The sequence below is a fragment of the Lineus longissimus genome, chromosome 10 (genome assembly GCF_910592395.1).
Source record: "Lineus longissimus chromosome 10, tnLinLong1.2, whole genome shotgun sequence".
NCBI classification, from domain to species: domain Eukaryota; kingdom Metazoa; phylum Nemertea; class Pilidiophora; order Heteronemertea; family Lineidae; genus Lineus; species Lineus longissimus.
In genome coordinates this window covers 4,502,432-4,516,102 of record NC_088317.1, presented here as the reverse complement: position 1 = coordinate 4,516,102, position 13,671 = coordinate 4,502,432, and the positions used below count along the sequence as shown (strand labels likewise).

General features: G+C 43.1%; 1 protein-coding gene across 1 annotated transcript; it reads right to left on the bottom strand.

Annotated features, from left to right (window-relative positions):
• Positions 1-6,380: 6,380 nt before the first annotated feature.
• LOC135494562 (mannose-6-phosphate isomerase-like) lies at positions 6,381-13,305 on the bottom strand. Its single transcript, XM_064782653.1, has 8 exons — positions 13,253-13,305; positions 11,620-11,747; positions 10,959-11,159; positions 10,533-10,674; positions 9,532-9,720; positions 8,901-9,074; positions 7,977-8,185; positions 6,381-7,659 (listed from the first exon to the last, which is right to left on the bottom strand). Exons 1-8 carry the CDS (start codon positions 13,275-13,277, stop codon positions 7,459-7,461), a joined length of 1,269 nt encoding a protein of 422 aa, XP_064638723.1. The 5' UTR covers positions 13,278-13,305; the 3' UTR covers positions 6,381-7,458.
• Between the last annotated feature and the right edge of the window lie 366 nt (positions 13,306-13,671).

Sequence of the window (13,671 nt, the reverse complement as noted above, 5' to 3'; positions counted from 1 at the left end):
GTCTTGCTTTTAACACGGTGAGAGGGATGAGACAATCACAACCAGGCCGAGTCGGACCTGGCTGCTCCACCGTCTTGCTATTTACACGGTGAGAGGGATGAAACGTTCATCAGCTGGCCGAATCGAACCGTATTAATAGCAAGACGTGGAGCTGCCAGGTCGCATTCGGCCTTGCTGTGACCGTCTCATCCCTCTCACCGTGTTGATAGCAAGACGGTTGAGCAGCGAGGTCCGATTCGGCCTGGTTGTGACTGTCTCATCTCTCTCGCCGTGTTAATAGCAAGATTGTGGAGCAGCAAGGTCCAATTCGGCCTTGCTGTGACTGTCTCAGCCATCTAACCGTGTTGATAGCAAGCCGGTGGAGCAGCCAGGTCCCATTCGGCCTGGTTGTGACTGTCTCATCCCGCTCACTGTGTTGGCAAGATGGTGGAGCAGCCAGGTCCGATTCAGCCTGGGTGTGACTGTCTCATCCCTCTCACCGTGTTAATAGCAAGCCGGTGGAGCAGCCAGGTCCGATTCGGCCATGTTGTGATTGTCTCATCCCGCTCACTGTGTTGGCAAGATGGTGGAGCAGTCAGGTCCGATTCAGCCCGGGTGTGACTGTCTCAGCCATCTCACCGTGTTAATAGCAAGCCGATGGAGCAGCGAGGTCCGATTCGGCCTGGTGGTGACTGTCTCATCTCTCTCGCCGTGTTAATAGCAAGATTGTGGAGCAGCAAGGTCCCATTCGGCCTTGCTGTGACTGTCTCATCTCTCTCACCGTGTTAATAGCAAGACGTGGAGCAGCAAGGTCCCATTCGGCCTTGCTGTATTGGCAAAATAGTGGAGCTGCTAGATCCGATTCGGCCTGGTTGTGATTGTCTCATCCCGCTCATTGTGTTGTCAAGATGGTGGAGCAGTCAGGTCCGATTCAGCCAGGTTTCGACTGTTTCCTCCTCCCCAATAATATTATGTTGGCAAAATAGTGGAGCTGCAAGGGCCCATTCGGTCTGGGTGTGACTGTCTCAGCCATCTCACCGTATTAATAGCAAACCGTGGAGCTGCCAGGTCGCATTCGGCCTTGCTGTGACTGTCTCATCCCTCTCACCGTGTTGATAGCAAGCCGGTGGAGCCGCCAGGTTCGATTCGGCCTGCTAATGAACGTTTCATCCCTCTCACCGTGTAAATAGCAAGACGGTGGGGCAGCCAGGTACGACTCGGCCTGGTTGTGATTGTCTCATCTCTCTCACCATGTTAATAGCAAGACGGTGGAGCAACTACGTCCCATTCAGCCATGCTGTAACTGTCTCATCCCTTCACCGTGTTAATAGCAAGATGGTGGAGCAGCCAGGTCCCATTCGGCCTTGCTGTGACTCTCTCAGTCATCCAACCGTGTTAATAGCAAGAGGTGCAGCAGCTAGGTCCTATTCGGCCTTGCTGTGACTGTCTCACTCTCTCACCGTGTTAATAGCAAGACGTGGAGCAGCAAGGTCCCATTCGGCCTTGCTGTGACCGTCTCAGCCATGATGGTGGAGCAATCAGGTCCGATTCAGCCTGGTTTTGACTGTTTCCTCCTCCGCAATGTGTTGGCAAATTAGTGGAGCTGCTAGATCCGATTCGGCTTGGTTGTGATTGTCTCAACCTGCTCACTGTGTTGTCAAGATTTTGGAGCAGTCAGGTCCGATTCAGCCATGTTTCGACTGTTTCCTCCTCGGCAATAAAATTATGTTGGCAAAATAGTGGAGCTGCAAGGGCCTATTCGGTCTGGGTGTGACTGTCTCAGCCATCTCACCGATTAATAGCAAACCGTGGAGCTGTCAGGTCGCATTCGGCCTTGCTGTGACTGTCTCATCCCTCTCACCGTGTTGTTAGCAAGCCGGTGGAGCCGCCAGGTTCGATTCGGCCTGCTAATGAACGTTTCATCCCTCTCACCGTGTAAATAGCAAGACGGTGTAGCAGCCAGGTCCGACTCGGCCTGGTTGTGATTGTCTCATCTCTCTCACCGTGTTAATAGCAAGACGTGGAGCAGCAAGGTCCCATTCGGCCTTGCTGTGACCGTCTCAGCCATGATGGTGGAGCAATCAGGTCCGATTCAGCCTGGTTTTGACTGTTTCCTCCTCCGCAATGTGTTGGCAAAATAGTGGAGCTGCTAGATCCGATTCGGCCTGGTTGTGATCCGATTCGGCCTGGTTGTGATTGTCTCATCCCGCTCACTGTGTTGGCAAGATGGTGGAGCAGTCAGGTCCGATTCAGCCTGGGTGTGATTGTCTCATCCCGCTCACTGTGTTGGCAAGATGGTGGAGCAGTCAGGTCCAATTCGGCCAGGGTGTGACTGTCTCAGCCATCTCACCGTGTTGATAGCAAGACGGTGGAGCAGGCAGGTCATATTCGGCCGTGCTGTGACTGTCTCATCCCTCTCACCGTGCAGGCAAGATGGTGGAGCAGCCAGGTCCGATTCGGCCTGGTTGTGACTGTCTCAGCCATCTCACCGTGCTGGCAAGATGGTGGAGCAGCCAGGTCCGATTCGGCCTTGCTGTGACTGCCTCATCCTTCACACAGTGTTGGCAAGATGATAGAGCAGCCAGGTAGAGAGTCTGTGCTGATGATAGATAGGGTAATAAACGAATTAATTGTTAAGTCCATTTTGTTCGTTGATTTGTTTCCCGTGCATCAGGTCTAGCATTGTCTCCTGTGCTTATTCTGATGGCATGGAAAACAAATGTGTTCTTCGATTGGCCTGTTGAGCATTGTGTCTAGTGCTAATTCTGATGGCATGTAAAACACATGTGTTCTTCGATTGGCCTGCCGAGCATTGTGTCTAGTGCTAATTCTGATGGCATGGAAAACAAACGTATTCTTCGATTGGCCTGTTGAGCATTGTGTCTATAATTCTGATGGCATGGAAAACAAACGTGTTCTTCGATTGGCCTGTTGAGCATTGTGTCCAGTGCTAATTCTGATGGCATGTAAAACACATGTGTTCTTCGATTGGCCTGCCGAGCATTGTGTCTAGTGCTAATTCTGATGGCATGGAAAACAAACGTATTCTTCGATTGGCCTGTTGAGCATTGTGTCTATAATTCTGATGGCATGGAAAACAAACGTGTTCTTCGATTGGCCTGTTGAGCATTGTGTCTAATGCTAATTCTGATGACATGGAAAACAAATGTGTTCTTCGATTGGCCTGTTGAGCATTGTGTCTAGTGCTAATTCTCATGGCATGGAAAACAAATGTGTTCTTCGATTGGCCTGTTGAGCATTGTGTCTAGTGCTAATTCTGATGGCATGGAAAACAAATGTGTTCTTCGATTGGCCTGTTGAGCAGTGTCCAGTGCTAATTCTGATGGAATGGAAAACAAATGTGTTCTTCGATTGGCCTGTTGAGCATTGTGTCTATAATTCTGATGGCATGGAAAACAAATGTGTTCTTCGATTGGCCTGTTGAGCATTGTGTCTATAATTCTGATGGCATGGAAAACAAACGTGTTCTTCGATTGGCCTGTTGAGCATTGTGTCTAATGCTAATTCTGATGACATGGAAAACAAATGTGTTCTTCGATTGGCCTGTTGAGCAGTGTCCAGTGCTAATTCTGATGGAATGGAAAACAAATGTGTTCTTCGATTGGCCTGTTGAGCATTGTGTCTATAATTCTGATGGCATGGAAAACAAATGTGTTCTTCGATTGGCCTGTTGAGCATTGTGTCTATAATTCTGATGGCATGGAAAACAAATGTGTTCTTCGAATGGCCTGTTGAGCATTGTGTCTAATGCTAATTCTGATGACATGGAAAACAAATGTGTTCTTCGATTGGCCTGTTGAGCATTGTGTCTAGTGCTAATTCTGATAGCATGGAAAACAAATGTGTTCTTCGATTGGCCTGTTGAGCATTGTGTCTAGTGTTAATTCTGATGGCATGGAGAACAAATGTGTTCTTCGATTGGCCTGTTGAGCATTGTGTCTAGTGCTAATTCTGATGGCATGGAAAACAAATGTGTTCTTCGATTGGCCTGTTGAGCATTGTGTCTAGTGCTAATTCTGATAGCATGGAAAACAAATGTGTTCTTCGATTGGCCTGTTGAGCATTGTGTCTAGTGCTAATTCTGATAGCATGGAAAACAAATGTGTTCTTCGATTGGCCTGTTGAGCATTGTCTCCTGTGCTTATTCTGATGGCATCGAAAACAGATGCGTTCTTCGATTGGCCTGTTGAGCATTGTGTCTAGTGCTAATTCTGATGACATGGAAAACAAATGTGTTCTTCGATTGGCCTGTTGAGCATTGTGTCTAGTGCTAATTCTGATAGCATGGAAAACAAATGTGTTCTTCGATTGGCCTGTTGAGCATTGTCTCCTGTGCTTATTCTGATGGCATCGAAAACAGATGCGTTCTTCGATTGGCCTGTTGAGCATTGTGTCTAGTGCTAATTCTGATGGCATGGAAAACAAATGTGTTCTTTGATTGGCCTGTTGAGCATTGTCTCTAGTGCTAATTCTGATTACATGGAAAACAAATGTGTTCTTTGATTGGCCTGTTGAGCATTGTGTCTAGTGCTAATTCTGATGGCATGGAAAACAAACGTATTCTTTGATTGGCCTGTTGAGCATTGTGTCCAGTGCTAATTCTGATGGCATGTAAAAAAAATGTGTTCTTCGATTGGCCTGTTGAGCATTGTTTCCAGTGCTAATTCTGATGGCATGGAAAACAAATGTGTTGTTTGATTGGCCTGTTGAGCATTGTGTCCAGTGCTAATTCTGATGGCATGGAGAACAAAGAGATATGTTGTTTGATTTACATTGGGAAGAAACAAATGTTTTCTTCGATTGGCCTGTTGAGCATTGTGTCTAGTGCTAATTCTGATTACATGGAAAACAAATGTGTTCTTTGATTGGCCTGTTGAGCATTGTGTCTAGTGCTAATTCTGATGGCATGGAGAACAAAGAGATATGTTGTTTGATTTACATTGGGAAGAAACAAATGTGTTCTTCGATTGGCCTGTTGAGCATTGTGTCTAGTGCTAATTCTGATGGCATGGAAAAAAAATGTGTTCTTCGATTGGCCTGTTGAGCATTGTTTCCAGTGCTAATTCTGATGGCATGGAAAACAAATGTGTTGTTTGATTGGCCTGTTGAGCATTGTGTCTAGTGCTAATTCTGATGGCATGGAGAACAAAGAGATATGTTGTTTGATTTACATTGGGAAGAAACAAATGTTTTCTTCGATTGGCCTGTTGAGCATTGTGTCTAGTGCTAATTCTGATGGCATGGAAAACAAATGTGTTGTTTGATTGGCCTGTTGAGCATTGTGTCTAGTGCTAATTCTGATGGCATGGAGAACAAAGAGATATGTTGTTTGATTTACATTGGGAAGAAACAAATGTGTTCTTCGATTGGCCTGTTGAGCATTGTGTCTAGTGCTAATTCTGATTACATGGAAAACAAATGTGTTCTTTGATTGGCCTGTTGAGCATTGTGTCTAGTGCTAATTCTGATGGCATGGAAAACAAACGTATTCTTTGATTGGCCTGTTGAGCATTGTGTCCAGTGCTAATTCTGATGGCATGTAAAAAAAATGTGTTCTTCGATTGGCCTGTTGAGCATTGTTTCCAGTGCTAATTCTGATGGCATGGAAAACAAATGTGTTCTTCGATTGGCCCGTTGAGCATTGTGTCTAGTGCTAATTCTGATGGCATGGAGAACAAAGAGATATGTTGTTTGATTTACATTGGGAAGAAACAAATGTTTTCTTTCACCTGTATTAGGTCGAGGATTGTGTCTAGTGGTAATGGCATGGAGAACCAACAAATGGTTTGATCAATTCTTCTCGAATGGAATGAGTTGGGTCTTTTAGGTGTAGTGTTAGTTGTATAAAGTGTGGAGGTTTTTTTGCCGATGTTAGATCTTTCATATGCACTGAGGTCGACGACTTGCATAAAGTGATAGAATGTAGTTTAACAAATTTTTGTAATAGGTTGATTATTTTTGTAATAGGTTGATTATGTAATAGGTTGATTATTTCATGTCAATAAAAGCACATACAATGTAGTTGTGATTTGTTTTCATTGTCAATAAAAGCACCTACAATGAAGTTGTGATTTATTTTCATTTTTTGTTGAATGCCGAAGAGGAGAAACTGATCTGCAAGAAGTACGGAACAGAAGGCAAGCGGTCCAGTCCCGTATGTGTTTTAAATATATGTATAGAAATTCTTCTAAGTGCTGGGAAATCAAAAAAAATCGTGTGTGGATTCGCTCCGTAACTTTTTCATGATATAGAGTTTCGAGGGGGAGTCACGCATGTTGTGGATAGCTAGAGGGGGTTTTCATGGCGTGACTTCAACCTCTCGAAACCTCGATGAAAAACAACTTGATTATCATTATACTTATTTATTCATGTATTGAACATACTAAGATTCATCATGGTGTAATCTGAATTCACCATGGAGAATTCATGACACTATAATAAATGAAACGTTATTTTACTTAACATATTATAAATCATAAATACAAGCACTGTTAATGAGAATTGTAATAGATACGAGTAAATAAACATATATGTGCACCACATGTGGCCTGATCTACAAGCACGAGGTAGCATGATAGTGTGACATAGAGAAACATTCCTTTATCCGAAATATTGATTTTAATTTCGCATTTTGAGAAAATATACAGTGGAACTGCCCTAACAACACCTATACTAGTGGCACACCATCTCTATCACTAATTGTGGTCCAGTGTGTCCATTCTATTGAAATTGACACCTGTAATCAGGACAACTCTCTATTACGGATCACACTTGCCACTCCTTAGAGCGTCCTCTTAAAAAGGTGTTCCTCTCCAAATCTTACTTGCATTTCAGACCTCAGGGTGTTCTTGATAGAGGGAGGTTCATTAGTTTACTAGCAAAAACCACATGAATATTCTTGGACTCTGGACTCACCTATAGCAAAAGCTGAAGGCAAGGTACCTAAACAGGTCTTCAGGGACTGTGAATTTAAGGTATACTCTGTTTACAAAGTAAGACATCCCACAATACACCCACTGTACATTGCCTGTAGGTATTTCCAAAAGCTATAAACTTTGTGAAAACTTAACAACATCTATTCCCTAATATCTCCACATAAAAACTGACATATATCCATCTTGTGTGTTGCAGTTTCATACAAAACGAATATTCTACATCACTCATGTCTTGAAATGACCGAAAAACAGGGAAAATTGATATTTGACCAGTTTTAAGGTAATTTTTATGAAAATTCCACAGTGAAAATAAATTTTCAATGGACGAAGTCTTATGTGTATGGAAAACAGCTGTTCTCACAAACAAGCAAATCAGCTGCATGAAGACAAACTTAACATTACCACAAAAAGACAGTAAGTACAACTAATCATGATATATGCAGTACACCATGGTTCTTCCTGTATACTGCAAAAACGCGGTGCCTTCAGACCTGTCAAAGCTTATCGCAGCTCTGATGATAAATTAGAGTTCACAATAAGCTCTAAACATCAGCAGAGAAGCTCCTTTCTTCTTTTTTATCGTAACGCTCTTATGAGCAGATATGAATATGGTTGATCCTCGCTGGAATGGCCCCACATCCGATTGTGCCTCTCCTTCGATGACTAACACGATACTAGCGCTATCTTTTGGTGAGATGGTATACTCTGAGACAGACTCGGGGACCTGAAATTTATTAAAGGGAGACTACAGGAATGATACAAATGGGATACTGGCAACCCAATAGGCAGCCATGATTTTCACTAGGGTAAGGGTCAAAATGACCTCAAATCTCACAGAAAATTGATATCATACCCCTATCACAACAATGGAATACCTTAGTGACAGTGGCCGCTAGTAACAGTGGCTAGTTTTGATGGTATCCTACTGGTTTTCCTACCATGCTATTAGCATTTCCGACACACACAATCATCCCCTTTCACCAAAACTTGCCCTTTTTCCCTAAGGACCAGAAAATTCTGCCACAAACTGCTTTTTCTTACCTCAATCTTGCAAACAGCAAAATCGGGGACTGGAGGATTATAGACTGTCACGTAGGGGTCGCTGCTGTCCTGCACACTGGGAAAGAGATTGTCGGCGGAAGGTTTCCCGTTATAGTTGAGCATTTCACAAAGTGTTGGTACATCTTTGAATTTGGGCGTCAAACCGCACCGAACGACGTTGTCAGAGCACGCCATACACTCGATGCAATCTGAAATCGACAAGCACAAATAATTATGATCACCCTGAAGTTAGTTCATCACACTCCCTAATGAAGAATGGAGAGAAATACCGCCAAAGGACACCACCCTGACCACTAAGCTCTGGGGCTCTGTGGTAGAATTCAATTCAATTCAATTCACATAAGACTTATAATATAGCGCAATTATCCAATAACGTATGATTGCTCGGCTGCGCTTTGAAAATAAAGTCACCATAATCTCGATTTCAGCACCTTTTTGAATGTGCTCACAGTTGGAGTATTTCGCACATTCATGTCTAGTCTGTTCCAGAGTTGTGTAGCATACACCACAAAACTTCTGCCACCATATGATGCCAGGCGGTACCTGGGTACTTGGAGCAAACCTAGGTTCTGGGACCTCAGGGATCGGGTGGGTTCATACAGTGGCACAATATCTGATAGATAGCATGGGGCAAGGTCAGCTTCGCACTTAAACAAAAGGAGTGACACCTTGAGGTCAATTCTTTGAGGAATAGGAAGCCAGTGTAGCCTCCTGAGCACGGGTGTAATGTGCTGATCACGACGAGTTTGAGTTAGCTCTGTGGTAGAACACTCAAGGACAGCCGACTTTGTTTCTAAAACTGGACTGTCTGTCTTAACGTGAATCTCAAAAGTTCCCTACGCAAAATTCAGTTAGGTTTTGACTACCGATTTGACATTTCGTCCTTAGTGACCATGAACTTACTTCCATCGAGATAGGCATGAGGCAGATTGGCCTCAAGGAATATGGCCTGGCCCGGCTGTAGCACGGTGCGATTCAGGAAATAGATGACGAAACAACCAACGTCGCCTGGATATTGTGTGTTCAGACGAAGGAGAAGTTCTCCGTTGTGTTTGTGGAATTCAGTCGACTCAGGATCTGAAAATACAAGTGGATGGTTGAAGTAATTATGGCTATTTATTTTTAATATATGGTCAGTCATGCCTGTTATAATTATCCACAAAGTTTTATTGGTAAGAAATGCCGTGAAATGTACCATCAAATACTGAGTAACACCCAAATAACGAATAGACTCGCAGCCAAGAATTTTAATGCGATTATACATCACCACTGGCCACGACAATGACGTCATGACGTCACGTCACCAAATATAAGAGCGTAGCAAAAGGTTGGCAAGCTTGCCGGCATTGTGAAGTCTATGCTGGGACATCAGAATGCATGATGGCATCCACCACAAAACTATTTCAAATATTTATCAAGTGCGTGGTTCACCGCAGATTCCAATCTTTGAACCCGAGTATAGTGGCCACACAAGAAAATAAAATGCAAATTCATATCCAAACAGTTAGGTACCCTTTTCAAACCATTTACTCACCCATGGCTTGTATCCTCTGAACCAATTTCACAAGATTCTTCTCAACAGTTTCCACCTCGCACGTCATCAATCCCTTGAAGCATGCTTTTTGGGCCGCCAGCAGCGCGGGTGTGGTTCCATCAACGCCGTTATTGTTCAACAAGGCAGCTGAAGGCCCCTCGCCAACTACCGCTCGCAACTCGGGTATACCTAGATAGGGTGAATGAGAGATTTAGGATTGAGCAGCCTCAGAGCCTAGCAGTTAACACCAAGTCTAATCAATACTTGTTAACACTGATGTCAGTTAACACTAATGTCAGTTAACACTGATGTCAGTTAACACTGATGTCAGTTAACACTGATGTCAGTTAACACTAATGTTAGTTTACACTGATGTCAGTTAACACTGATGTCAGTTAACACTGATGTCAGTTAACACTGATGTCAGTTAACACTGATGTCAGTTAACACTGATGTCAGTTAACACTGATGTCAGTTAACACTAATGTTAGTTTACACTGATGTCAGTTAACACTGATGTCAGTTAACACTGATGTCAGTTAACACTGATGTCAGTTAACACTGATGTCAGTTGACACTGATGGGAGAACCCAGGATCATATTTCTGGATGAACTGGCGTGACTTTCAAGGAACTAAAATTCCTTGCTATTCATAACACATATACACAACACGTAAGATGTTTGAGAGTCTGTCCGATGAGACAAAAAGCTGTGGTCCCTTGTACCTGAAGTGTCTATGCCAGGGCGAGTAAAGATCCCACATAGGTTGACAGTGGCCTAGAGAGGACTCCACACCTCCGACAAAAATCCAATACGACGCCAGTAAGATGATATGATTGATATGATGATTTGTTTTGAATCATGATATGAAACACAAAGGCTCTTCAGCATTCACCAGAGCTTTTTTACTGGAACTGCAGCCTAAGGTGTCTTCCGTGATTGGAATTTTTGGATGCTCACTAGACAGACAGTATGTTTTTGTTACGCATAGCCATACTGACCTTCAATGTAGCTTGCTATTTCTGCTATTGGTCTAAACCCGCACAATCCCTCGAATTCAGTCAGGGCTATGGCCATCTCTGGTTTGTGATTCGGATCGGCATACTTGTCTGGCTGGGAAGCGTGAAGCTTCTCGGCATGGCTCTAATAGGTGAGAAGAAAAGAATGTAACAAATGACTTTACAAAGAAGTCTCAGGACTAGTATAATAGGGCTTTCCAACTTTTCCTCAACTTGGCCTGTTGCTGAAGGTCTCGGATAGAGCAATTTATGCCACAATAGATGCACAATGACCCTGAACTCTCTATTCAGGCCGGCACTTGTCAGTCCGAGGGTGTCAATGACAGAGAGTTGGTTCTACTGTATATGCTACTACTAGTCATTTGTAACAAAACATATCAAACCAATATCGTGCCGAGAGATAGCTACCTTATTAGGATGAGCCTGTATAGACAAACCCTTATTCACTGACAACACCTTGAACAGGAACGGAAGATCGTCACCGAATTTCAGGAGAACTTTTTCACCGAGACTTTCCGGGTTTTTCTTGATCCAATCTTTCAGAGCAGACGGCTCTACCTGGGAGTTGCTTATCACTGACGGTCCATTTGGGTGGGTACCCATCCATAACTGAAACAGCAAAGCAATATTGTAAACACAAAAATTTTGCAGGCATTTTTTTTCGGGTGAATTTTGCGATGAGCCCGTATATCACTGATAATGGCATCTCTAAAACATGTAAAAAGGCAATGTCAAAACAAAGCTTTTAAGAGGAGACTATTGATCACTTTGAGAGATTACTTGTTATACATCATGTACATATGATAGATCTATATGTACATCAATGCAACAGCTCATCAATGAATAACCACTGAAATCTGTTACATTGGTTCATTGTCAATTTCAGAGGCACTGCGGTGTAATGGCCTGGAGTCTCAATGGATTGAAGCTGCTCACTGCCACCGCCTGCATGCAGGGTAGACTGTGTGAAGGCCATTAAAAAATCTCCACGGACACAGACATGCATAACCCTTCTTTGGGAATGACCCTTTAGGATTCAATCAGCAAAGTTCATCCAATTTCCACCTACCTCTGCATAAGGTGTCTCCTCATCATATTTGAAGTCTGGGTCTGACCCCTGACGGAGTTTAGCCACTTCACTGCTTGCTCCCAGGCGGCCCCAAGCGTTGTTCTTGACAGCACACTTCAGAGGGAACACTGAAAGATGAAGACATAGCATAGGGGATAACATGAGTTATTTTTAAAGACTTATGCACTGCTCTCAATTGCATACCCACCCAAATTAAGGGGGGGGAGTCAAAATGATATTTTTGACCCTTGTGAAGTGTTTTCTAGTTGTTGAAATGTCCAAATATGCCCCTTAACACCTTTAGCTCAAATCAGACATCAAGTCAAGGTCAGGCTTGCATTCCTGTAAATTCTGGCATTCAACTCAAGCTAATTCTTATCTGGGGACCTATCCTTGGGAGCAATAAGCACCCAACAAATGAGAGATGTTTTGTTCCAGTATCCTGCAAGTGCATTATTGCAGCTCACCTGTTTTGTCATATTTGTCAAACTGTTTTGAGTACTCCTCCCAGTTAACTTCGACTGGTAGACAAATAATGGCACATGATTCAACAGCTTGAGTGGGCAATTCAACAAGCATTTTTAAATTTCCAGACCTGGGGTTCTATTCAACCTAATCTCATGTATGATATTGATAATGGGAAGCAGATGCTCAAATCTCTACTTGTCTGCCATCACAGAGAATATTCACTGGAGTGAGTTGCACTGGCTGCCAGTCAAATAAACACTCAGGCCAAGGTTATTATACTATTTGGTTTATGGGCATCCTGATTGTTTCCCCAGGTTCAGAGGGTGAAATAAAAAGTAAGAATTAAGATTGACTTTAATTTTTCAATTTTTAGTTTAGATTAGAATACTAAATAGTAAGGTTATTGGTACAGTGCCCTTCTAAATATACCTTGCCTGAACATGATGATTGTAAACTTTGTAAACTTTGTGATATTTCATATTTGTCAAAACTAGTCTAAAATGACAAGTGTGAAAATGAATACGAAGAAATGTGAAGTGTTTGGGGGCTGGTAGTGTATCACTATCTGTCATGATGTCAAAAAGTACTGTAGGGTACAGGGCAATGCCCAATGAAGATATTGAATCGATGGGCTACTCCATAAGTCTTCATGGTCAAATACGGTAAACAATGCAACAAGGTTTGGGAGTATTATCAACCTCATTAAAATACGACACTTAAGAAGTTGGCCCTGGAAGTTGCGACGGTACGGTTTATTTTAGACAATGGCCAATGGGAGACTGCTAAAATGTGGCATTGGGAATGATTGCATCCTCGCTTTGCAGATTCCACATTTTAGCAGTCTCCCATTGTCTAAACGTACCATCGCAACTTCCGGGCCAACTTGTTAATGTTAAGTGTCGTATGTGATCAGAACTTACAAGCCCAAGACATCCGGTATAGGACTACCTGTTTTGGGACAACCTGTAGGCCTATATTGTATGTAACAAGTGATGACAAGCACACTGGACAACGTTTGTAGTAAGCTGGTGAGCAAACGAACGCTATAAAACATGTGACAACATATAAGATATGCAGAGTAGCATATATTCTTCAATCTGAACGTGTCTAGTTCAATCTAATTCATCCAGGTTGCTGGTAAATTCGTAATATGAAGACCACTCACCAAAATTTTCGGAGCTGGTCGCCATCTTGAATTTGCGTCTGCTTCAATGTTGTTACGACGTGGCATTTTCCTGCCTGCCCGGGCATGCAGTCAAAGACATTCTTCGGTCCTTCAAAGTGCAACAGGTTCAATTTGAACAGTTTGAAGAGTTTATTCCCCCTTTAAGTCGGCTATGACCAATGGTTTAGCTCAGGTTATTTTGGGCCTTCACGGTCCCTGAGCCTTATGTCATTTCATTGCATGTGCTTTATCAGCTATATTGTTTGTATAGTTTTCCTGGTCTACTGAGTTTCCCTCCAAATTTAGTTAGCCTTGGGATCCCGAACTGTGAACATGCATGTTGTAGACCTGGTCAGATGATTTTAATATAAACATTTCCTCATATTTGATTTCTTCCTTTTCCTCCATCAACAATGTCA

Excerpts from the sequence above, each read along its gene's own strand:
- LOC135494562 (XM_064782653.1), bottom strand. The coding sequence starts at position 13,277 with ATGGCGACCAGCTCCGAAAATTTTG. Across the intron at positions 9,721-10,532 it reads AATAGCAAGCTACATTGAAG|GTATACCCGAGTTGCGAGCG; the intron begins GTCAGTATGGCT and ends CACCCTATCTAG. Across the intron at positions 8,186-8,900 it reads TCATGCCTATCTCGATGGAA|ATTGCATCGAGTGTATGGCG; the intron begins GTAAGTTCATGG and ends TGTCGATTTCAG.